At 41.4% G+C, this 26,566-nt stretch overlaps 1 protein-coding gene across 9 annotated transcripts in view; it reads left to right on the forward strand.

Annotated features, from left to right (window-relative positions):
• The window catches only part of RBFOX2 (RNA binding fox-1 homolog 2), a 267,307-nt gene that overhangs the window by 97,094 nt on the left and 143,647 nt on the right, over positions 1–26,566 (forward strand). The window contains exons 1-2 of one of the 9 annotated variants that reach the window (XM_058568459.1): positions 19,680–19,772; positions 21,373–21,453. The exons of 6 other annotated variants lie outside the window; for them this stretch is intronic. In XM_058568459.1, the coding sequence (XP_058424442.1) occupies positions 21,439–21,453 (15 nt within the window). In that variant the 5' untranslated portion in view covers positions 19,680–19,772; positions 21,373–21,438. Of the gene's footprint in view, positions 1–19,679; positions 19,773–21,346; positions 21,454–26,566 lie in introns of those variants that run through there. 2 more of the 9 variants (XM_058568460.1, XM_058568458.1) reach the window with 2 other exon arrangements.

Genomic DNA, 26,566 nt, shown 5'->3' on the forward strand with positions numbered 1-26,566 from the left:
CTGCTTTTATTGCTGCCTTTTTGACGTAGAGATAGATCTGCTGGATGACAGCATGAAAAAAATGGGCATAAGGCTTCTATAAATAATGGTTGTTATTTATTGAGTGCCTTCTGTGTGCCAGGCATCAGATTAATCATTTACATCAATTTTCCCATTTAATTTTTATAATAACCACATGCATTACATAATGTTTTCCCCATTTTAACAGAAGTGGCAACGGAGAGTAAGAATTAAAGTAACTTGTTCAAGTGCTTTGATTGGAACCCAGATTTGTTGAAACTCTCAAACCTGTTTTTATAGTATCATTTATCTTTATTCCTTTTTCATGATGTAGCAGGTCATTAGCCACTGCTGGGGTTGGGGGAGTGATTTTACTGTCTCTTCAGGGACAGAGGGAAACTAGATGTGGAACAAAGGTCACTAAAGTCAAGATAGAGAGGGATGGACTTTTAAGACCCAGCAAAGCTACCATCCAGCCCATTTCTCTTGGGAAAGCTGTAAGCCTGCACTGGATACTGCAGTGGAGCAGAGGATGGGCATAGCAGGAATAGCAAACTGAGTAGTTTACAGGAGGGAATGAGGGCAGGCACTTGGAAACAAGAGATGGCCAGAGGAGTCGGATCGCTCTTATTAAATTTCCCTTCCTAAAGGAGGCTGTAATTCCTTTGAGGCATTTTTTTTTACAGCTTCACTGAGATATAATTTGATACTACACAATTCACCCGTTTAAAATATATAGTTCAGTGGCTTTTAGTGTATGTTCACAGAGTTGATCAACCATCACCACAATCAATTTTAGAACATTTTCATCACTCCAAAAAGACACCATGTATCCCTTAGTCATCATTTCCCAATTCCTCCATCCCCCATGCTCCCGAAGCCCTAGGCTACCACTAGTCTACTTTTTGTCTCTAACATTTTTGCCTATTCTGGATATTTCATATAAATGGACTCATGTGGTCCTTTGTGCCTGGCTTCCTTCACTTAGTGTAATGTTTGCAGATTTCCTCCGTGTTGTAGCATGTGTCAGTACTTCACTCTTTTTTGTTGCTAAATGATATTCTGTTGTATGGACACACCACATCTTATTTTTGTTTTTATGTTGGGAAGAGAAAGGTAAAGGGAATGGGACAATAAATAAGAATTCTTCCTCCTAATTTAAAATGGACAGAATGTGCAGCTACTGTGAGAAACAAACCTGTCGGGCAATTCCTCTTTAGGAATTGTAACCAGAGGCGTAGGTAAACAGGACTCGTGGCATCTGCTGCTTCATGAGTCGTTTGTAGCAAAGCGGCAGCTCTTCTGACCTGAACACGTGCGGCATTCAGGGAGCTCATTGTGTAAATCTTGTGTGTTGGCCAGTGCCATTGCCCCCCGCAACACCTCATGTGGAACTGGAGAGGCCTTTGCTGATCTAATCTGGATACATTTCCCTTGGTTACTGCAGCTCTGCGTCCCCAGAGAGTCCTCTCTAAAGAGCTGCCAGTTTGTTGAGTGCTGGCAGTTCCAAGATTATTTCTGACTATCTGATTTGTTCAGTGGAGAATACACCCGTCTTTCAGGTCCTGATCCATTGGCCAGAAATAGCAGCTGTCATTTCCGTATGTTTGGAATGAATGCTTACTCTAAGGCCCCTGTATGTCCTCTCAGTGTAGTGTTGGAGGGCTCCTTTAGCAAGCAAACGATGTGCCCTTCCAGGTGTCAGGTAACTTGACTGTTGTCTCATTGCTTTCTGTTGCTTTCTTTCCTGGTTTACTATCCAGGGAACAGAGAATCCTGACCTTGATAAAATGAATGATCTGGGCCAAGACTCTAAGTCCCAGAACCATTTAGTTTGAGTTCCAGAAATGTTGTGGCTGGCTTTCTGCTGTGCCTGAACTTTTGGTCCGGTTTAGAGAGTGGATTGTAATCACTTGTCTTAATACCCTGGCTCTTCTATGTCATGTCTGCCCTAGCGCTGACACAAGAACCAGGGCAGGGAACATCAGTGTGGCCCTCAGGTCCTAAATTGTTGAATGTCAGAGCTGGATTTCATCACATCGCCCTTGTTCTGCAGATGGGGAAACTGAGTCCCAGAGGTTAGATGACTTACCCGAGGCTGTAGTCTTATATTTCTAGAGCTCTTGCTAGTGGTGGAGTTGGTCTGTGGTATACAGCCTTCATTCTCAGTTCAGTGCTTTTTGCCCAGTGTAATGCCATTCCCTGATGGACATGTGCTCTCGTGACCAAAGAGTGGCCTAGCCCTGTGCCACTCCGTCAACAGGGCAGGCTCTAAGGTGTGTGTGAGAGAGTTTGACAGACTGGGATTGTGAGGATGAAAATTTGTAAGAGAGACAGAGAGCGAGAGCACTGGTTTGTGAGTTTGGGGGCCACTGACTAATAGAACCCAGCCCCTTCTGGCCTTCCCCAGTGCACGGTTTCCAGCGAGTTTACGTGTTTTTGGTTACTCAGTTGTAATTCTTTGAGGGGCCCCATGTCTCTTTGCTAAAAAATATATATGTGCTGCTGCGCTAACCCAACAAGCAGTAATCTCATAGTGTCTGCCCGAAACTGTTTGGTCCTGGTTGCCAGCCTCAGGCTTGGTATAATTTTTGCCCGGTGTAACGTGAAGAGAAAAGACCAAAATCCTTCTGCACTGTACGTGTTCCCACTCTCCCCTCCTCTCTCTCGTAGTGTATAGAACTCCAGAATGGGCCTTGCTCTCCAGTGCTCCCCTGCCCCGTGACCCTAATAGATCTGTTCAACGTGACCCTAACTGCTGGGACTAGACTTAAAAGCAACCCCTTCACGTGAACTGAGTAGTAGTTCCCTACTGAGACCACCTTCAGTCTGTTCCCTTCCTCCTCATTTCTTTCCATCGTGTCCTCCCTCACCAGTGTGAGCTGCTTTACAGGGAGACGTTGTGTCCTTCACTGTCTCACCCCATCACCTAGCACAATGCTCAGTAGATCGTTAGTAAATGATCTTGGGCATTCTCATGCTGTTTACCACTCTCAGATGGGGTGGGTAAGAGGCAGGAATGCTAATACAGTTGTCTGCTGGCAGTGTTACTTCTTTATAGAAGTTGTTTTATAGTCCTCAGTTATAATTTATAGTGACAGCTACTATTTATTGAATGCTTACTGTGCATCAAGTACTGTGCTAAGTAAGTACACACATACACACTCTCAATTCCTCATTATTATTATTATTATTATTATTTTTGGTGAGGAAGATTAGCCGTGAGCTAACATCTGTTGCCAATCCTCCTCTTTTTTGTTGAGGAAGATTGGCCCTGGGCTAACATCCGTGCCCATCTTCCTCTACTTTATATGTGGGACGCCTGCCACAGCATGGCTTGATAAGCGGTGCATAGGTCCACGCCCGGGATCGAACCTGTGAACCCTGGGCCGCCAAAGCGGAGCCTGCAAACTTAACTACTGTGCCACCAGGCCGGCCCCAATTCCTCATTATTCTTAACAACTCTCCCTATAAGGTAGATGGTAGAAGCCATATATGACAGATAAAGAAACTGAGCTTTGGAGAGGTTTAGGTCACAGAGCTAAAAAGTAGTAGAACAGGTATTTAAACCTAGGCCTGTCGGACACGGAAGTCTATGTTTATAATAACCATGCAGAACCTCCTTGAGTAGTTAATTTGCTAAACATTCCTGTGAAAGAGAGCCGAGGCACTTATGTTTGCTGGGATTTATAAATGAGACATCTGTGTTGGCAAAGGGCATTAGTAGCATAGTTTAGATTAAATTTGGCTTTGGGATTATAGAGCAGAAACAAAGGGGAGACATAAGGAGCTTCTGCCGCTTCCTGAAGCTGATTTGCTTTGGCTCAGTGTTGAGGTATCCTTACTCTTTGAGTCCACAGTAGTTTCAGGTCATTCCTAGTCTACACAATTCCGGAGAGATGGGTCTGCCCAGCAATTCCGGATTGTGTTGGGTGGGCCTAGTCCTGGTTCCCTGGGCCACACTAAGGTGGGGTCGAGTTGGTCCCTGGATTGACTTGGTTTCTGAAGGGTCCTCAGGTTTTAGTCGTTTGGTAGGAGACTTTCTCTTCAGTTTTAGTTTTTCCCCTCGACCCTGGATTTCAACTCTTGGGACTTGAGAATTGAGTTGTGGTCATACATAGGAACAAAGGGAATGCAGTTTTCCGTGGCTCTTCAGTGATCAGTCTTGTGGAGGCCCTGTAGTGGATTGGAGAGGAGGGGCTGCCTCGCTGATTCTCTGCTCAGAACTGAAATATTTTGTGTGTATCCTTGAAATGGGAGAGAGAAACTTCTAGGAAGGAAGAGTTGTTGAGGATAATAAGATTTTGAGGAGACAGACCCTTCCTGCATTCTCCCCTGGGGGAAAGAATGTAGCCAGGATTGAAGGGCATTGCCTCAACCAATTCAGTTAAGTGGCCCTGTCCTGGATTAATAACTTGGGCAGACTTCCCAATGGATTTGGCAAGATATTGGGTTTCTGTCTCTCCAAACCCTCCCTTCTCTCTGCTTGCACATGTGTGCTAACATAATTACAGAGAGGTTGCATCTTGCAATAAGATATCCTTTTTAAAAAGGAGGGGCTCCTCGTAAAGAGGATGGAGAGAAATTCAGAGGAGGGAATGTGATTGTGTAGTCTCGTCTTGTTTTTAAAATGGCAGAGTTTGAGAAGAATGGTAGAGCAGAAGCAAGCAGGCTGGTTCCTCTCTGTAATGGCAAGGGGTGGGGTGGAGGGATGGTGGCGGTGTTGATTTCAAGCCCCTGGAGCAGGAGCGTTCAGTACTAATTTTGTGCTAGAGAAATATTAAACTGTGTTTTTGCATTCATTCGTCCAGATTGTATTACTAAGACTCTGGTGATTAAAGAGCACAGGGTCTCTTGTTCATGAAGGTCAGAGGTTACAGTCTTTCAAGTTTGGTGGTCAAGTGTTCAGAAATATTTTACAGATTTAGTTGAAAACCTGAGCAGATGCTCCTGCTGTTGTTTACCCGTGGGGATCGGGTGACATTCTTCTCCCTTTTCCTCTTCCCCACCCCTTTGGGAACCAACCAATCACACCGAGGAATGGATTTCAGTGCCTCTCTGGCCTCCTCCCATAAGGAGTCTGCCCAACTGCAGCTCTCTGGAGCCTTCGCCGAGGCTGAGTGTTTAACTCTTGGGTGTCTGAATAGCAGGAAACTGCTGACATTGCAGTTAGCTTGTTCCCTTGTTCTCACTGATTCTTTGAGCCCATATAATGTTAAGCTAAGCTTGCTGTGTCCCCGAGGGAATGTTCCTGATGAGGCAAGGTGCAATGCATTGAGCTTGAAGAAACTGATTTTAAGCCCTAATTCTGCCAATAACCAGCAGTGTAACCTTGGGAAAGTTACTTTCCCTTCTTGGACTTGATTCCCTAAGTTAGAGGGAAAGGAAAGGGAGAGAATGAACATTTTGATATAGCTGTATATGCCAGCCAACAGCGTTTTATGTATGGCTAGCCTGAGGTTTGGGGAAAAGCATTTAACCTGTATTTAGTAGCTATTTTGAAGCAGTTTGCTTTTTACAGTTTGCCCTCTGCAGGGCAAATGCTGTTCATCCAATTTTATAGATGAGAAGAGTGAAGGCTAGAGAGGCTGCCCAACTTGCTCAAGGTCAAATAGCTAGGAAGCCCCATCTGGCTCTAATGCCCAGACTTTTCTTCCATTCCACTGGGCTGGCTAGAAGAGCCCTAAAAGTCCTTCCAGCATTTTCATTCTAATACTCTGAAAGCTTTTAACTCCTTAATAGCTTTTAGTCCAGCCCTGGAGAAGGACCAAACACTACTGTCTTCCCTTTCACAGCCCTGTTACTAGAGCAGGTGAATGACTTAGACATTCCTGCCATCTCCTGAAAGCAGCAAAAGAAGATGGTGCAGCAATCAATTTTCTCTTTCCTCTGTAGAAAAGTTGTCATCCTTTATAGCCAGTATCTCCTGCTTCCTCAGCATCCCCCTTTCCTGGTGCAGGTGCATGTATTTCCTTTTCTCTTGGCCTTGTTTGTGATTGTCAGGTATCTCTGGTTTAAGGGAGGGGTGGAATTTTGAGATTACAAAAAAAAATCTCATTTACTCAGAGCTTTTCTATGACTTAAACACTGCAATATTGGGTTTACTCCTACCCAGAATGGCGTCCCTCCCCCCTTTAGAAGCTCCTTCTTTCTAAGAGCTTTGTTTTTTCACTACAGTCCTTATAAATGATCTTAGCCATCTGATTTAATAGGGACATGTTGCTCAGTGGAACACTTTGTGTTTCTCTTGCTGCAGATTTTACTTTTAAATTCACAGAGAAAATAGCTTTCTTTAGATGAGTTCTTACTGATATTCTATTGCTACCAATTTAAAATAAATTATAGTAGGGGCCGGCCCCGTGGCTTAGCGGTTAAGTGCACACGCTCTGCTACTGGCGGCCCAGGTTCGGATCCCGGGCGTCCACCGATGCACCACTTCTCCTGCCATGCTGAGGTGGTGTCCCACATACAGCAACTAGAAGCTTGTGCAACTATGACATACAACTATCTGCTGGGGCTTTGGGGAGAAAAAAAAAAAGGAGGAGGATTGGCAATAGATGTTAGCTCAGGGCTGGTCTTCTTCAGCAAAAAAGAGGAGGATTGGCATGGATGTTAGCTCAGGGCTGATCTTCCTCACACACACAGAAAGTAGATAAATAAATAAATTATAGGAGTAGCCCTAAAATGTCAGATTTGCCAAGGAGTCATTTTCTGTCTTTTGTTGCAAGCTAAGAAAAATGGCAATAAGCAAATCTATTAACAGTCGTAACTTATTAAGCCAGGCACTGACCTAGATGTTTTATGTACATTGTTTCTAATTTTCATAATAACCCTGAATTTGTAGATGAAGAAACAGAGGTTAAGAGAGGTTAAAGTACTTGCTCAAGGTCACAGTTAATGAAATGAGTGATGATTTGGCAATTTGATTCCAGGTCTGTTTCACTTCCAAACCTAAGTTCTTTCTTCAGTACCATGCTGCCTCTGGAAAATGATCTTGGGCGTTCATTTAATCATCCATGCCCATGCCTCAGCTCTGATCACCCCAGAAAATCCATGTCTCCTTTTATTTTTTATTTTTTGTGAGGAAGATCAGCCCTGAGCTAACATTTGGTGCCAATCCTCCTCTTTTTTGCTGAGAAAGGTTGGCCCTGGGCTAACATCCGTGCCCATCTTCCTCTACTTTATATGGGACACCGCCACAGCATGGCTTGACAAGCAGTGCATCGGTGCACGTCTGGGATCCAGACCTGCGAACCCAGGGCCGCCACAGCGGAGCATGCACACTTAACCGCGCGCCACCGGACTGGCCCCTCTATGTCTTCTTTTAAAAAGGGAAATACCGTTTTATATGATAAACTTTACAATTGAAAAAAAATTTTTAAGGGAAGTATTTTCTGGTCTTTTCCACCTTTTACAATCGGGTAACTTTTACTGATGTTTAGTTGGAATTATTTTTACTGAAATTTGAATCCATCCCTTCTTGTTATAAATGAAAATGCTAAGTAGCTAGCTGCTCATCATCAGGTACTACAGAGTTAGGGATTTCATTGTGGATTAGGGTCGGCAGAAAGAGGTAGGCCTGAGAGGATGAGTAATATTTAGATAGGTGGAGAAAAGCAGATAGAATTTTCTTGGAGATAAGGAAATGTTATCATTTGCACCATCATTTGGTATATCCTGTGTTCACCTTAACCCTTCTCTTATAAATATGCATTAGAACATTTGATAATACAAGCAAAAGGGCTCTGAAATTAACTTAAAATTAAACCAAGACTGAATTTCCTGCACTCCCAGTAGGAAATTCACCTAAAACATCTGATACCCAAATGTGCTTGAAGGCGGCTCTGTTTGAGCACCTGAGAGTATGATGGGAATCCAGTGAAAGATGGGTTTATATTACTTAATGGCCTCTTTTCCGGAATTGCTTCTGATTCAATTCTACTACAGTTATGTTGCACTTTCCCAGTTGTGTGCAATGAGAGATTCACTTAAGAGAAGTGTACTCACTACACTGTCTCCACCATCCAGATCAGCCTAACAAATACTTCAACACTATTCACTGTGTGCCTATTATATGCCAATCACTTGGCATGACTCTGATGGTACTGAGATGAATAATAAGATGTGGTCATTGCCCTTTAGCAGCTCATAATTGAGTGGAATTTGTAGTCTCATTCAGGATACAAGACCTACAAACGCGGAATTAATAGCAAAAAGCGAATATATGCTTAAGACTGTAAAAAAATAAGTGAACCAGGGGGGCCGGCCCCGTGGCTTAGCGGTTAAGTGCCCGCGCTCTGCTGCTGGCGGCCCGGGTTCGGATCCCGGGCGTGCGCCGACGCACCGCTTCTCCGGCCACGCTGAGGCCACGTCTCACATACAGCAACTAGAAGGATGTGCAGCTATGACATACAACTATCTACTGGGGCTTTGGGGGAAAAAATAAATAAATAAAATTATTAAAAAAAAAAAAAGTGAACCAGGGACTGTAAATTTTACTGGAGTTCAGAAATTGAAAGAGGTTAGGGTTTGCCAGAGCAGTGAAGGCAGGGTTCATTTACAATTTCATCCAGGGTATGGGGTGGGACAGGGTAGGGGTGAGATGGAGTATGGGTCATGCCACTGCTACTAAAAGAAAACAGTGAAAATAGTTCACTGAATTAGGGTCAGGTACTTACCCTTCTAGAACTGTTGATGGACGTAGCCCGAGATTGGGGGAGGAAGACTGCATCAGTTAGCATTTTAAGTGGGGAACGTAAAGAAGGCAGCAGCTAATGTTAAAACAGCAGCAGGGGCCAGCCCAGTGGTGGAGTGGTTCAGTTCACGCACTCCGCTGCCAGCGGTCTGGGGCCCCGGGCACATGGGTTTGGATCCCGGGTGCGCGACGACGCACCGCTTGTCAAGCCATGCTGTGGCAGCGTCCCATATAAAGTAGAGGAAGATGGGCATGAATGTTAGCCCAGGGCCAGTCTTTCTCAGCAAAAAGAGGAGGATTGGCAACGGATGTTAACTCAAGGCTAGCTAATCTTCCTCAAAAAAAAAACCCAAAACAATAAAACCAACAACAGCAACAACTTAATCCTTGAGGAGATCACAATTTTTATGAAAAATTTAATAAATCTCTTATATTTATCTTATGGTTCCCTGGTTAGCTTTTGAGTACAATATTCTCTATGTTAGAAACCCCTGTACGTTTATTCTTGTTGGGTTTTTAAAAGATGGAAAACTAAGCTAAATCATACACTGATAAAGACATCAAAAGGCCCATTTGCCAAATGCAAGGCTCACTTGTGTAGCAGTATTCTTAATGATTGCTGAGTATTTATGAGGTTCCCCCCTCAAAAGCCCACCAAATGAAGAACTCCCCTCTTCCCCCTTTTAGGTTCCTGAAACTTAGCTAAAACTCCCCGATGGGAGAAGGCTTAGGGAAAGGAGATTCTTTCCTTCTCCCTTCCCCCCACTCCATAGTAGCTTAATTTAAGTACCTTGTGGAGATAAAGATAAATGTGAGAAACTTCAGGATGAAAAGAACATTAGAGACCAGAAGAGTCAGGGGAGGTCATATCAGGCTTAAAGTGGAAACTATGTTACAACCTAAGCAAGGGGCAACTGATAGGTCTATAAATAGGATTTTATCTCCTCATAGAAAATTTTTGGCATGGTTGTAGCTTCCCATGTGGGGGACTATTATATTTACTAAAAATAAACTGTGTTTCAGAAATGATTAAAGTAAGCCCCACTGAACTCATTTATGTTATTAAAAGTGTAGTCATAGCCTGAAAATAAGCTTATAGAGTTTGATATGTACTAATGTTTGGGAGAACTTTGATATTGAAGCCAGTAGATCTGGGGAGGAATGTCTGGTCCAGTCTAGCATGGTTTAGATGGATTACTTTCTCAGAAGATAACTTATTTCAGTTTTTTCTCCTAGTTCGGAAGAGTCTCAACCCTCCGTCTTACATTCAGACTCATAAATAGGCATTATAAGATAAATGTATCATCTAGGAAAGGTAGAGTAGTCTTCTCCAGAAATCTTACTGCTTAGTTAAAGCTACTTGGAGATGGCCATTCAGAGCAGAAGGGAGTTGCCAATACCCTTGGTATCCCTTCTCGGGAACAAAAACCTTCAAGCTGTCTGAGTTTGTTTCTCACACTCCCATTATCCTGATTGTAGCCCTTTAAATTGTGTAGCAAATTCTTGGCATCTATCTGCCTGTCAGCTCATCTCTGACACCCCTGAATAGCTTGCTTTCTTCCTATGAGCACATTTGAAGTTAGCAAAAAGCATCTATTAATTTCAGAACCCTGTTAGAAGACTATGAAAAGCTGAAATTTAGCAAGTTGTAATATTGCTTAAAGTATATTTCTCAAAGTTATTTGGAATACTTTTCAAAATATAATTAATTGAACAACAGCACAGTATGACTCATGTACAATGTATGTGTGGATTCAAGTAGTCACCAGAAATGGTCTCACAGACGAGTTGATGGCTTTAAGAAGTGAATTCATTTGCTTTTTTTCATACGTTGAAACATGTTTTGGAGAAGTTAAATCATTTTTAAGTGCAAAAATGAAAGAGATTAAGCTATTTTTGTTGTAAATATACTGCCTATGCCTTAGTGCACAGGTTAAAAATCCTCTTCCAGTGGCACAGGACCTCACATATACTTATTTCTCAAAGATGGCATCCAACTTTTAAATGATATGTTTTTGCATACTCAGTAGAAACCATATACATGTATTTAGTATTTTTCTGTTCTTTTTTTGGTGAGGAAGATTAACCCTGATTAACATCTGTTGCCAGTCCTCTGCTTTTTGCTGAGAAAGATTGGCCCTGGGCCAATCTGGGCTGATATCCGTGCCCATCTTCCTCTACTTAATATGTGGGATGCCTGCCACAGCATGGCTTGATAAGTGGTGCATAGGTCCGCACCTGGGATCTGAACCCGCCAACCCCAGGCCGCCAAAGCAGAGCGCATGAACTTAACCACTACACTACCAGGCCAGCCCTAGTATTTTTCTTTTGAATGAATAAATTGTAGAAGAAAAATATTGTTGGCATTGATTTAAAAATTGTTGGACTACCTATTGACAGCTTGTGAAATGCTAAAACAGGGTCATATACTTCAAATGCATCATGATCACTAATTGCTTTAAACCTTTTGCTACTGTTGTTCTTTTTCTCCCCTTACAACCGCTCAACTGCCTTCGTTTCCTTCTTTAGAGAAGGAAACTGAAGTTCTTGATGTAGTATTTTCTGAAAGATAAAGAGAGAAGTTTGTGAAAGAAGTTTGGGAAGTTCACAGAATTCCTTGGGCCCCATACCCAAGTTTCTCTCTATTTAATTGCTTTCATCTAATTTTGGTTTTGTGACTCACACCAATTGGCTGTTATAGTGGTAATTGTCACGGTAATAACAGTATATAGTGCTCTGTTTACGGAATAGTTAATATACTCTATTTTATTTGGGTCTGACAACATCCCTGTGAAGTAGGCATTATTACCCCCATTTTACAGATGACGAATGTGAGATTATATGTTCATTACTAGAATTCAGGAATTGTTAAGTTAAAATTTTATTTCTATCATTTTGGTGTGGAATGGTTAGGGACAGTAGATTAGGAGGATAGACTAGTTGACTTTTTGGCCTAGACTTCCAGGATTCTTTGAGAATCTCTATCTTAGTCATCAGGCCGGCACACTATTAATGTGTATAGAGCTTTCTGTTGTTTCAAAAGAAATTGAATTTTGATTTGTAAGTTACAGTAAAATAGTTTACTCTTGAAAGCATCACTTAGGATTAAATTCAGCTGCATGTAACAGAACCACCCCCCACCCCCCCACCCCCCCCCCCCCCCCCGCCAAACTGGCTTAAACAAGAGACAGTTTTTTTTGTCTTTCACAAAAAAGAAGTCTGGAAGTAGGCAGTTCCAGGCTGATGTGGTGCTCCATGGTTGTCAAGGATCCAGGATCCTTACTGCTCTTTGCTTCTCTGTCTGTAGGATGTGGCCCAGATGGTTGCTACGGCTCCAGCCATCATTACCGCATTACCACGAAGCAGTTTGGAGGAGGAAAAGAGGCCCCCTCCCCTACTTAAGAAGACTTCCAGGGAGTCCCACATAACATTTCTATTAATATCTCATTGGCCGGAACTTAGTCTTACGGCCACACCTAGCTGCATTCTCAACCTCAGGGATTATCAGAGTGACCTGACCTTGCCTCCCTGTGGTACAGAAGACCATTCTGTAGCTTCCTTGGGAGCTTTTCAGCCAATCTCTGCTGTGTTATCTAATAAAATGATTTTTTTCTTGAGATGTATACATATTTATGTAAACATTTTTTTTGAAAGTTAATGTGAGGTGGTAGGATCACTGCAGTTTCTAAGTTCAACTTTGAGTTTTTCAAAATCAGTCAGTTTATTGGGATTTCAAATTGTATAGAGTGAGCTTTTTACTAAGAATAAAATGTGTTCAATATTTAGATGTCTAGTCATTGGTAAAAGCAAAAGCATTTTTCCTTCAGTTTTTTGAAGCCTGGATAAGCCATTACATTATACGTTTCTTGGGGATAAAGAACTTAATTTTTTTAAAAAAATCTTAAGATTGTTATTGTTTGTAAATAATACATTTACATGATTCAATATTCAAAAGGTACAAAATAGTCACATAGTGAAAAGTTGCTCCCCGATTCCTGTTTTGAGTCCCCCAGTGTCTTTCCCTTAGAGGCAATGGGTATTTTACCTTTTTGTGTAGAATTCCTCGTTTTTTTCCTTATTAATTCAATGGTAGCGTGCTATACATTGTTCTGAACCTTTCTTTTATCACTTAAAGATATATAGTAGAGTGTTTCATAATAGTATTTTAAGAGCTTCCTCATTCCCTCCCCACCCCTCAAGCCTATAGTATTCCATTGTATGGATGAACCATAATTCATTAAACAGGAGGATCTTATTCTCATATCTGCACCTGCTCTGTAAGTAACATCCCTGAATTGAATTTGAGTATGCAGAATATTTTAGGAATGAGTTATTTTTGGTGGTCGAGTATTCTAACTAGCTGAGAGGATTTTCCCTTCTTTAAGCACCAAGATGTTTAAGATTTAGCTGTTTCGGAAATAAATCCTTCTAAAATGTGTTACATAACTCTACAATTTATTTCTTCTAAACAGTATAATAGTAGGTACTTAATGGTTTTAACAAAGTTGTCAGCATTTGTTGACAACAATTGTTTAGGGCTATAAGAGAGTGATATTTCAGGAACGTTTGCTGGTTTTGCCTTACTAAATGGCCCCATTTTGATATCTGTCTACTTTTTGATATCTGCTTTTTAGATTTTTTTCTCTTGGTCTCCCTTGTTTCTGATGTGGCTGCCTCTAACGTAATATTCCTCTTTCCCCTGGTACTTATTCCCTACTGCTCCCTAGCTCTCTTTCCTAATTTGCTTTTTAAATTTTCAATGGGCAAGTAGCCAGATAATCAGGATAGAAATATTTCTAAAATAAAAATAAATACATTCGGAGAGAAGGCCTGGCAGAGCTTTCCTGCTGATGAAAGTGCATGAACATTTTGATATTCTGGGTACTTAGAGGGCCTTTGCTTTCCTTGTTATTACCATGTTCTAGAACAGCTCTGTCCAATGGAACTTTCTGTGACAATGGAAATGTTTTATATCTGCCCTGTCCAGTATAATAGCCACTAGCCTCATGTGGCTCTTGAGCACTTGAAATGTGGCTGGTGTGACTGAGGAACTGAAAATTTAAGATTAATTCATTTAATTAAATTCAGATAGCTGCATGTGACTTAACTAGTGGCTGCTGTGTTGGATGCATGCTTCTAGACTCTAGATACTCAAATTCTATTCAGCAAGCTTGATTATAGTGGTGCTTGGATTGGGATGCAATTATTTAATTGGACAGAGCAGAAAATATTGATAACAGTATTAGAAGGGAGACCATTTGGAATATGATACTCAAATTAGCTTAAAGTAAGTGATTAAATTAGAACTGCCCTTTCATATTACTTTTATGATTATTTCAAACTAACATTCTAAAGCCATTGCTGGCATGTATTTATGGTTTGTAGCTATGATAAAATTTGGAGTCCTTTTGGTAACTAGGATGAAATTAGTTGCGCTCTAACTTTATTTATAGGACTTGGTTAGACAGTTGCCCGAGTGCCAGAAACTCCTACAAATAACTTTGACCTTCGCTAACAAAAAGTCAAGGGATAAAATGTTCCATAGTAAAAGGTCTCTCAGTTGTATATGATATACACAAAATACTACTTTCTAATGAAGAAATCTATGACAAGTAAGAAAGCAAATGAATAAATACATAAATTAATTATAGATTTTGATAACTGCTAGGAAGAAAATAAACAGTGCAGTAATAGAGAATATGAGCTTGTGGAGAAGGACCTCCAACTAGATAGAGTGGTCTGGGGAGTTCTATTTGAGGAGGTGTTATTTAGGCTGAGATCTGAAAGGTAAGAAGGAGCCAGCCTTGCAAAGAATGAAGGCAGGATGAGAGATTTCAAGAACGGGGAATGAGGGGGCTAAAAGGGTACTGGGGAGAGGGATGTACTTGCTCTGGATCACCAGCTGACATAAGATCAGTTTATTTAGAGCTTAGTGATTGAAGGGGAGATAATGATATAAAATGAGGTTTGAGAGGCAGGTACTCAGCAGATCATATGGGACCTTAAAGACCATTATAAGGACTTTGGATAGAAAAAATTTTTAAGTGTAATATGACTATAGAATTAGAGGAGGGATATGATATGGTCTTATTTTTGTTTTAGAAAGTCCTTCTGGCTGCTGTGTGATGAATCTGTTGACGGGGAGCAACAGTGGAACTGGAGCAACTATTGCGATGTCCAGGAAAGAGATGATTGTAGTTTGGGTTAAGGTGGTGGCAGTGGAGATCAAGAGAAGTCACATAGGACTTGCTAATGGATATGATGTGAGGGGTAAAGGATAAGGGAAGGGTCTCTGTCTTTCGTAATTGCCAGGTAGTATTCTTATTGAGGTAGGGAACACCAAGGGTATGCCAGATTTCAGGGCTGGTGGTGGTAGAGAATTAAGAGCCCAGTTTTGGGCACGTTATGTTTGACATGCTTGTGAGACAGCTAAGTAGTCATATTGGAGCATGAGAAGAGGTCTAGGCTAGGGATATAACTTGGTAATTATTAGCATGTTGACGGTATTTGAAGCAGTGGGAATGGATGAGACACTCCGAGAGAGAAGAGGATGACTCAAGATTAAGCCTCAAGGAATACTTCCATTTAGAGGTCTGTTGAAGGAGAGGCCAGAAAAAGATAGAGAAGGAAGTAATCAGTGATGTAGGAAAAAAACCAGGGTAGTAGTTATCTCAGAAGCTGGAAGAAGAGAATGTTTTAAGAAGGTTGCCAACTTTGTTGAATCCTGCCAAGTGGTCAGATAAGTTGAGGACAGCAAAATGTCCATTGGATTAGGTAGCATGGGAGTAGTTGACATTGACCAGTTGGTTTAATGGAGTGGAGGGCTTAGAAACTTTGAGTAGATTGAAGAAGAAATGAGAGGTGAAGAAGTGGAAACAGATATAGACAACTTTTTTGAGATGTTTTGCTGTGGAGTGGTGAACAGGGAAATGGTAGGTAGCTGGAAGGACGTGAAGAGTTGAAGGAGAATTTTTTTAAAACCATAGTTTCTATGTTTAGTCACTTACCTGTTATTGGCCATTTATGTTTTTAAAGTTTTTTGCTCTTACAAATTGCTACAGTGAGCTTCCTTCTATGCTTGTGGGGGTTTTCTAAGATAGGTTCCTTGGAGGTGGAATTGCTGAGCCACAGGCCATGCATATTGCAGAATTTAATAGATATTGCCAAACCAACTTCCAAAATGGTGATACCAAGGTACACTTTCCCCATCAGTGTATGAGAGCAGAGGGGAGGTTTTCTGAAGATAGACATATGTTTATTTGCTGGCATGACAGTGATGAGTAGAGAGAGGAGAGATGGATGATGATGTAGGAGAAGAGTGGATGATTAACAGAGCAGCACAGTCCTTACAAAAGCACTGGGGGATGGGGTGTGAACACAAGTAGTGAAATGGGCCTTTGATGCGAGGATTCTTCCTTCGATGTAACAGAATGTAAGGAGGAGGGGATGTATGCATTTCTAGGTAGGATTGTAGGTTTGGTGAACAGAAGAGACTATCTGAATGCTTCTCTTTTAAAATGAAATATTTGGATAGAGCGACAGCTAAAAGTTGGGTGGTAGGAAGAGGATGAAGTAGGTTTGAGGAAAAGGTAAGACATAGTCATTTTGGAGAGTAGGAAAGCTCACGAAGGCAGCTTTAGTAGGATTGCTTGGCATTGTCAAGTGCCCAGTTGAGGTTTGTGATCATGAATATATAGTGAAGTCAGTCAGCTTGGTTATGTGATTTTTTCTCCAACAACGTTTAGCTGATTGGGCATAGGCACAGAGAGAGCAGAAAATGGTATTTAACCAGGATTGGAGTTTTGCCAAGTGGCAGTGGTGGAGAAGGCAAATGATTTGAAGGTATTTGCAAGGAAGGGATTATAATTATGGACCATGGAGTCAAAGTTGGACATAGGGAGTGGAAGACAGGACTGGAGTGGGTAGATAATGAAAAAGTGGTTGGGATGGGACTTCATGAGGTCAACAATTGAGGTGGAGGGGATACCAGAGCAAGTTAGTTGGAAGTATGCGAGGTTATTTGAGACTATGATTGAAACATAATAAGGAAAAACAGAGCTCTTAAGACAATACATTTTCCTCTTTCAGGGATGGTCACTCTGGGTTCTTTAAAAACTGGAGGTAAGAGCTCTAACAAATCTATTTGCCTATGGTTTTTCCACGAGGTGAGCTTGAAGATCTACCTTTTTCTCCATGTACGCATCCAGAGGTCACTGTAGACATCGTAGAAGGTAACCATAGTTCACAAGAGGTTTCCAGAACCATTCTCTTAACAATGTCAATCATAGCAACAGTACTTGCCCAGAGCCACAGCCTTCGGAAACTAACATACAGTGTGTGTACACCGAGTTCCAAACCTCATCTCTATTCATTTGTTGTTTGAAGTCTTGGTAATGGGCAGAGATAGAGCGCAGGGTTATATCCAGGGTAAAATTTCTAATGACTTTGGCAGTTTTGATTTGATTTTATCAGTAAATAAGTGTGGTATAGTTGAAATGATCTTCGAGTCTTACAAATTTGTCTTCAACTTTTAGCTCCTTTACTTACTAGCTACGAGACCAGGGGCAAATTATTTAACCACTTTTAGCCTCCATTTCCCTTCATGTGTGAAGAAGATAAAGAGGGCCTACCTTACAGAGATACTGTGAAGATGCAATGAGATAATACATTCTGAGTAGATGGTAGCTGGTGGTGTTATACTGAAATCAGCAAGCAGGGGTGGAATACTGCCTCACTAGTTAGTCTTCCAGAGTGGTTTCGATCCCCTAACTGGAAAGCGCACCCATATCTACCGCTTTCTTCCATGAGTCTGCTGCTGCAGGATGACAGTACTCTATCGAGACCAGCTTCTCAGATTTTAATGTGCATAGGATCACCTGGGGCTTTTCTTAGAATGTTGTTTTTGATTCTGTAACTGTAGGATGGGGCCTGAGATTCTTCATATCTGAGAAGCTCCCAGTTGATGCTAAGGCTGCTGATGCTGGTCCATGGGTCACATTTTGAGGGGCAAAATTCTGTTAGAGAACTGCTCTGTGGGAATCCTTGCTATTTTAAGCTGAGAGGAAATGAGGTTAACAGAGCCCCCTTCTTTGAACTTTTTTTTTTTTTCAAGTCAAATTCAGTTGGACCTCATATGGCCCATTTCTATAGCTCATTGTTGTGGTGAGTTTGTATTGTCTCCACCAGTCCTGAAAGTGAAAGGAGTATAAATTATGTACAGAGGGTTGCCTCGAATTTCTTTTGAAAACTTTCGGTGCCTGATTTCTCAGGTATATTTTTTCGAAATTGTGTTGGCTCCTCAGATGTACACACTTCCCCCGCCAGCCTTTCATACCCACAGAGAAACTTGAATAAAACATGCAGTCTCTTGAATTATTAGACTTAGAGGTAGAGAATCTAAAATGTGGCTCCAGACCCTTTCTGCCCACCAGACTCTTAACATTACAAAATCCAGCATGAAAGCAGGAATTCAGGATGCAATATAGGGTTAGAATGACTGGCAGCCACCCATGTTGCTGTCCCAGATAATCTGATTTTTCTTTCTCAGAAGCAAGCGTGCCAGACTTCCTCTGTGTGCCCTCCCTAGAAGAGTTCCTTCTCTGATGCTCAGATTCACACGTTCTCTCCTCTGAACTAATATGGAGGCTGCTAAGCTTCGGAGTACAGTCACACAGTCTGATAAAATGTTCTTCTGATAGAGTGAAGTATGTGTGCATCTTAATCCTGGGTATCGGACTGTGATCTTTTTCAGAGTGTCTTCCTAGGGAAGAATTAATATACCTGTGTGTCTCTTCATCTGAATCCCGCACAGCAGTAAAGCATAGGTTTCCTTATTTGACTTTGATGATTTGAAATATTTTTTTTCTCCGACCTCTTTGTTTCCTTTTCTTCCCTTTTTTTTTTTTTTTAAGGTAGGGAAATGTGGACATGCAGGAGCATGAATAAAAAAGATTCACTTAGGGCCGGCCCCGTGGCTTAGCGGTTAAGTGCGTGCGCTCCGCTGCTGGCGGCCCGGGTTCGGATCCCGGGCGCACACCAACGCACCGCTTCTCCGGCCATGCTGAGGCCACGTCCCACATATGGCAACTAGAAGGCTGTGCAACTATGACATACAACTATCTACTGGGGCTTTAGGGGGGGAAAAAAAAGATTCACTTAGCTTGCCTGTGGGTTTTTGGGGATTTTGTGTATGTGTGAAGAAAACACACAGAAGAGCTTGATTTCTGACCAGACTATCCACTCAGTTTTTAAAATTATGATGAGAAAAGGAAGAGATGCATTTAGAGTAGGAGTTTACAGATTCTCCCTGTGGTGCCAAAGAAGTTTATAATGGTTCCACTCGTGGGAGTTTTGGAGGTAGTTTTCAGAATTTTTGTGACATATTTAAACTTTTCTTATTTTATTTCAAGGATCTTTTTTCTCTTCCTTTGCTCCAGGAGATCAGGGATATCTTTATCCCATCTCGAACTTCATTAAAGGATAACACCATAAAGTGACAATGTGTAATGTTTTTTGTATTTGTTTTTTGATACTTGGTTAAGAATGAATGAGTATTAACAATTTTGTGTCTTCAAAGAGTTTAAATGGACTACAGACACTTAACAGTGTGATTTTAATACAGTTGTTTAGAATGGAGTATAGTGAGGTCTGGTGACTTAAGATTCAGGACGTGGGCTATGAGACTAGAGAGGAAAGTTGCATATAAAAATTGATTATGGACATACAAAAGATTCTCAGTAACAGTTTATAGAAAGTCAAGATTTGTTTTCCCATTCAAAAAAAAAAGGCTGTCTTAGTTTTAGACTTGGAGGTTCTTACTCCTCTTTTGTACTGAAAATGAGGTGATCTTGCCTTCAGAGGAAGCTGAGAGGTTCTGCATAAAGAACAAGAAAAGGTTTGGGTGAGGCTGAGAAGAATACTTGCCCCACCTCTCCGAGCTTAAATGACCCTGGAGTTTAAAGTGGGAGGAGAGAAAAGGTGTTAGAAGCTCGCTTGTGGAAGGCACACTAAAGTGTGGAAGAAAGGGAAAAGTGACTTGACTTCTACCCTAGGAGAAAAAGCAGCTCCACTGTAGCAGGTAACTAAGACCGGAGCCCTCCAGCAGCAAGCATTAGGTAGGGCCAGTGTACAGCACCTGGGCAGGGCCTGCCTTGAGTGTGAGACTTGCAGACCTTACTTGGAGATTTTATAAGCAGGAGAGAGCTGTTTCAACTTGTCTGAGAGGAACAGAACCGTGAGGCAGCTGGAAGGTGGTAGGCCTCTTGTTTTTGTTTTTGTTTTATTTTGTTTTTCCTTTAATAAGTTGAAGAAGTGAAATATTTCTTAAAACATACAACCCTTTGAGAATGTATTGTGCACCTACTGTGTACTAGGTGTTATACAAAAGACTGTATACAAATACCTGTAGTAGTAACTAGCACAGGTGGGGAATGCTATGTTACACACACCAGGCTTATAGAGGAGGGAGAGATCTCTTATAGCTAGGCTAGGCTTTTGGATTTAAACATGGAAAAATGGGTAGGGCAGTAAGGAAAGAGCAGGGGCACTGGCGTATGGAGGAGAAGTTAGTTGTTTTCTGAGTAAAAACCACTAGGACAGATGATTTGATAATACTTGTTGTTCACCATTGAGCATATAATGGATAAAAATATGCCTGGTATAGTGGGGGCACTTAATAAATGTTTGAACTGAACTAAATTAGAAAACGTGGTCACCAGGGACATGGCAGATACTTTACGTAGTTATATCATTTGATCTAATTACAACAACTCCAAAAAGAATGTTATACCCAGTTTTTGGTTGAGGAAACAGAAGCCTTAGACAGGCTAAATAACTTTCCCCAGGCCATAATGATAGTAATTGTAGACCCAGATTTCAAACTCAGGCTTCGTACCCTGCCTTGTTTTCATGCTTAGTAAAGAATCTACAGCATGGTAGGGGCTCAAAATCCACTTGACTCTAAAATCCTTGTCCTTTCTCTCTTCAGAAGGGAGGCTATGTTGATCTGAAATATGGTGATAGTAATAAAAAAGATGAAGACCTATTTGAGTTTATAATTTTTCATATGTTTTAAAATCTTCTAAGATTCAGAATTATTAGTGGTGAAACTATAGAAAGAATAGCAGTGTAAGGCCGACATGGCAGGGAGGGAATGAGGGTCTGAGCTGGTTCTGTGTTCATGTGTGGCTTCTGCAAGGGGTTCCGGAAGAATTGGGGCAGAGGGGAAGTTTGGCTCACTCCCCTTGATCTTGGAGGGGAGGGTTTTTGATTGCTTCATTCGTGTTTAAAGAACCCATTTTAAACTAGTTTATGTCTAGCACTAGAAACTGGTGCTGGTGGTTTATTACCAACCCCACCCATCCCCGCCTTTTGCAATAATCTCTGTGAGTGATGGTTGTGTTTCTAGAATTAGAATGACAGAGAGAGATTCCCTGAAGGCAAATACAGAGAGAGTGTGCTGTACACTCCAGTTCAGACACACAGGGCTGGGAACTCCCAGAGAGAGAGAGAGGGAGGGTGAGAGGGAGGAGAGAGAACAACAGAACAGTCAGCTGGAGAGGAGGGAGGAGGGGGGAGAAGACTGGTTGTTTTAGATTTTTAAACTCAAGTGATTTGGGGGGGGGGTTTCTCCCCACCCCGAACCCTTGCCCCCCATTCTGGCACCTCCTTTCCTACAGTTCACTGAAGTGCCTTTTTGCAGTCCCGGATCAACTGACCGCTGAGTTTGAGCAGCCCGGTCTGACATGATGTACCTCTGGGTGAGTACAGAGTGCTGTGGGTGAGGGTTTGCACTTGCACATATAAGGAATGGAAAGCTGCGAGATTCTGCTCTTGCACAAATGGCCTTCCCTACAGAGCACAGACTGCCACATCCCCTTCTACTCACAGGTGTTAGATTTTTAAAACCTAGCAGTGATTGTGACATTGGTTGTTGTTTTTTTTTTTTTTTTTAATGTTGTTTATCTTGTTAGACTTAGGCGTAAGGGCTGAGCTCCCAGTGCAGTGCCATCCCCTGGGCTTGGTAGGTTTGGAGGAGGCAGATGGGGCGAGTGAAGTGAGCCAGTCGCTTTAGGAACTTCAGTCTTCTGGGGGGTCAGGATCCACCTGTGTTTTGTTTTGGGGGCACTGATGTTGATAATCAAACCATGACTATAGGTACTGAGAGCCAATAGGTGGCATGATTCTTAATTAGGGATAAGCTTTTATAAGTTTTTATCAAATAATTTTTATTGTCCTTCACAATAGTCTTGTGAAGTAGGTCACTGTTGTTATTAAAATTTTATGAGGAAAGTAATTAAGTCACAAAGAGTGATTTGTCCATCACTCTTTATACATATATATATATATAGTTAGAAACCAAGTCTATAGCAGCTAGAATAGTAATTAATAACCAGAGATTAGTAAAGCATTTTATATTAGCCAAGAACTTAATACCTTACATTATTTTAATTTATTGTTAACTATGGCTTTGTAATTTGGGATGGAGGGAAACATACTGTGATTGGAGAGCTTTTTAAGTTATGAAATGCAGTAACTTTTAGGAGAATGACAGGAAAAATAATACAGGAAAATAAATCCTGCTTTTTTAGTTGTGAAAACAAGAACATCTATAGTTCTTGCAAAGATGGCGGTATCCTCTTGAGCAGACAGCTGTTGTGTGTTGCTAAGGGAGTCTCCTAGATGTGATGCCTTTGGCTACTAGCCAGCTTTTGAAAGTTTCACTTTGCCCTTTGCCCTTCAGCCTAGATGTCTGGAATTGCAGAAACCTACTTGGCTCAGGCAGGCTAAATTTATAAATATCAGACGGCAGAATTTTAACTAGGTTTGTGGAGATGGAGCTTGGTCACAGAGAGAGTGAGAGAGAGAGAGAGAGAGGAAAAGCTTCTTTCCTGCTTCTTCCTTCATATTTGAGCATGACCTTGAAATGTAGTTTCCTCTCCTATATTGATTTATTGTAGTATTTGTAAGAAGTCAAAGAACTTTTCTGGCACCCTCATGTGCTTTAAGTAGTTTTCATCTCCCCTTGAACTAGGCATCTGTGTCGAGGGTCTTGGGAGCCATGTCGGTGAGACTGATCAGCTATCTGTTGACCAGAGGGTGGGTTATTCTATCTTTTGATTTGTTTGGAAGAGGAGTTATAAAAGGAAGCAAGTTAAATTAGTCTCATTTCCACTCATTTATGTTTGGTGAAAGCAGACAGTGATAGTCTGCTCAGTTTTTTCCTTTGTGCTTTTATTACATTTATTTGTAAATTTGCCTTGTCCCCTTTACTTGTTATCCCCAGAACAGAGCTTCCCAACCAAAGTACCACATGTTGGATTGAGATACGTGTATGCCAAGATAACACTTCCCCTCAACCCTTGGAGCAGCCAGCCAGGCAGGGCCTAGGATTCCTCTGGTCACTGGGACCACGGCTTTCTAGTGTGCAACTTTGTGCCATAAAAATATTACCATTTTCTGTGTGTGCCGTGACACCTGAAAGTTTGGGTAGCACTGTCTAGAGGGCAGAAAGTGTGTCAGCTCTCTCTGTTATCCACATCATCTTGCCCAATGCTGCACACATTTATTGGATTCATTGAAAATGTCCAGAAGGATAACTGGTAGCTGGATAACACCCAGATATCGAGAAGGAAATCTAAGTGATCAAGCATTAAGGGGAGGCACTGAGGAGGTGCTGTGGAGAAAACTTACTGGATGAGGAATAGGAAATTAGAGTTTTGTGTAGGCCGGTACCCAGCCAGGGGACACAGGGCAATCATTTAACTGTTCTGACCTCAGTTTCTGCATCCATAAGATACATCTTCTAGGTCTAAAATTCTATAAAGCGAATTTTGTGTAGCAGTACGTATGCCAGGAAGACACTCAATCGTGCAAGGATGCTTAGGTGAAAGCTGTGAAACATACATCACCTCCATTGCCTGCTTGGTTTGGTACGAGCAGTGAGTGAAGGCACTGTTGTGAGTGTTCTAGAAAAATTACTGAACTGTGTTCATTTGTCAGTACGTCTGAGTAGTATGGACATTCTTAGAACCTGTAGAGCTGCAGACTAAAAGTTACAGCTCATCCAAGCATTTTGGTTGTGTAGTTAAATGTGGCTCATTAATTATTCCTGTGTGTCTAGAACTCTGAGATAGAATGCCATCTGTGTTCTATATATGCCTCTTTTCCAGATCTTCTCCGACTTTCCTATTGAGTCACCCTCCTTTCTAGTGAATTTGGTAGCATCAGGGGACAGCATGGTAGGTACAAAGCCTACGAGTTTTAAAGACTTTGCTAGGCCTAAATCCCATCTCTGTCATTTCCAGTTGTGTGGCGGTGAACAAATCACTTAAACCTCTTTGAACCTCAGTTTTTTTCTTCTTCACATAGGAAAAATAATGCCTAATTCGTGGGATTGTTGTGAAGTTTTGGGATAATCTATGAAACATGCTTCACATAGCGTATGGCACATAGCAAATGCTCAGTAAGTAACTGGTGCAAGCCAGCTTTTTTTTTTTTTTTGTGAGGAAGATCAGCCCTGTGCTAACAGCTGCCAATCCTCCTCTTTTTTGCTGAGGAAGACTAGCCCTGGGCTAACATCTGTGCCCATCTTCCTCCACTTTATATGGGACGCCACCACAGCGTGGCTTGACAAGCAGTGTGTCGGTGAGTGCCTGGGATCCGACCCCCTGCCGCCAGCAGTCGAGCGAGCGCGCTTAACCACTATGCCACGGGGCCAGCCCCCCCAGCTTTTTGCTTCGAACATTCGCATAGACGGACTACTCACCATCTCAGAGCAGGCGCTCTAGCATGTTAAGGATGTCTTTGAATTCATGTAGGGAGAACTTTGATAAACACAAACTAGTTTTTTTTTTTTTTTTTTGTGAGGACGACCAGCCCTGTGCTAACATCTGCCAATCCTCCTCTTTTTTGCTGAAGAAGACTGGCCCTGGGTTAATGTCCGTGCCCATCTTCCTCTACTTTATATGAGACGCCGCCACAGCGTGGCTTGACAAGTGGTGAGTCAGTGCGTGCCCGAGATCCGAACCGGCGAACCCCGGGCCGCCACAGCATAGTGTGCACACTTAACTTCTTGTGCCACCAAGCCTACCCCCCAAACTAGTTTTATGTGAAACGTCTCTCCATAATCAATATTTTAAGTACTTGCAACTAGAGAACCCTCATTAAAGTTGCCTCCTGATGGAGAACATTCCCATTGTTTTTTCTAAAGTTTTTTTTGCAGGAGATCAATACTATTAAGCATTCATTATGTCATTTATTCTCCCCCTCTCCTCTTCATTGTCAAAACATGGTGGGGGGCCGAGAGGGGGGAGGGAGGAAGGGAGACTCATGATTCCTGTACTGAGGGAACTTACTTGTTTGATGATTATACAGTGTACATCCAGTAAACAAAATTATAGACCACTTATTTAAATTCCCAGAAGTCAGGTTGTGTTCTCCCTGTCTGAGTTGATCTTAGCTAGACTGTACCAAGCTCTCTCTTACTCATATTCTATATGGATGAATTTCTGGATTTCATTTTGAACTGTTGTTTTGTCATAGTTCAATCCTGTCTTCTTAATAGATCAGTTCAGCCAACATTTAATGAATGCCTATAATGGGTAGAGGACTGTACTACCAGCTATTATAAATACAAAGATGATTAAAGACTTCCCATGCCTTTAAAGAGTTTATGACATAGTGGTAGAGAGTATGTGTACACAGATAATAATGATTTTTGTATGATGCTATCATTAGAAAGTGCTTTTATACGTTATCTTATTTCATCCTGACAGCAGTACTAAGGGCTAAGTATCATTACCTCTATTGTACAAGTGAGGAAGGAGACCGAGAGAGAGTACATGACAGTTAGTAAATGGCAGAGCTGGAATCTCAATCCCATCTTATTTAATTCTATGGCTCTTATTTCTTTTCATACCATCCTTTTTTGGAAGAAGCTGAGGTTTTTGTTTTGTTGACTTTAAACTGTTTATTGAGTGATAACGTGTGTGTTAGGCATATACCTCACTTAGTCCTCAGCACACCTGGGAGTTAGCTATTGTCTTCGTTTTACAGAGGAGAAAGCAGAAATTTCAGTAACTTGCTAAAGTCACACAATTTAGAACTTGCAGAGGTCAGATTTGAACTCTGGTCTGTCTAACCTCAGAGCTTATTACACCACACTAACATCTTCTTTTATTTGTTCAGCAGTGTCCAGTTTATCCCTGCTACCATTCAGCATGATACAGACTAGGGTAGAGAAATGAAAATAAGGTAACCTGAATTGTTTCCAGTCTCCATGAATTAGATGACAAGTTACTTAACTGTATATGCCTTGATTTTCCAGGTTGTGAAAAGGATGCGATAGTTCTTGGGAACATTAGTGGAGTAATCTTAGCAAAATGCATATCAGCCGTTTTAGAAATAAAGTAGTGAGTAACGGATGGCTGTATCATAAAACATGGAAATCATGGACTGTGAGTCAAAAGACATAGTTTTTGGTCTCAGTGGTACCATCTGTCCATGTATGACATTTGTAGCAGTAGTTTGTCTAATCTTTAAAATGGGGTTACTAATACGTACCAGATTATTGAGATAATTATGTTAAAGTTTTTTGGAAGCTATGTTTTGCTAAACAAATATAAGGTAATAATAATAATAATGGCTTATTATTCAGGTTACAGTCAAGCTAATCTTTTTATCACTATTTTGCCATTCTAATTGGTCTATATAGTTAGAGAACTAGACTTAATAGGAAATTGAGTTATCACAAAATGTAGAAACAGTTCAGTTCAGATAACATGGGAGGCCAGATACTGTGAATAGACACTTGGCAGTGAAAAGCCATTAAAAGATTTTAAGTAGGATTGGCTGAAGTGGAGTTTATAATTA

This window comes from Diceros bicornis, chromosome 25, assembly GCF_020826845.1.
Source record: "Diceros bicornis minor isolate mBicDic1 chromosome 25, mDicBic1.mat.cur, whole genome shotgun sequence".
In the NCBI taxonomy this organism is placed as follows: domain Eukaryota; kingdom Metazoa; phylum Chordata; class Mammalia; order Perissodactyla; family Rhinocerotidae; genus Diceros; species Diceros bicornis.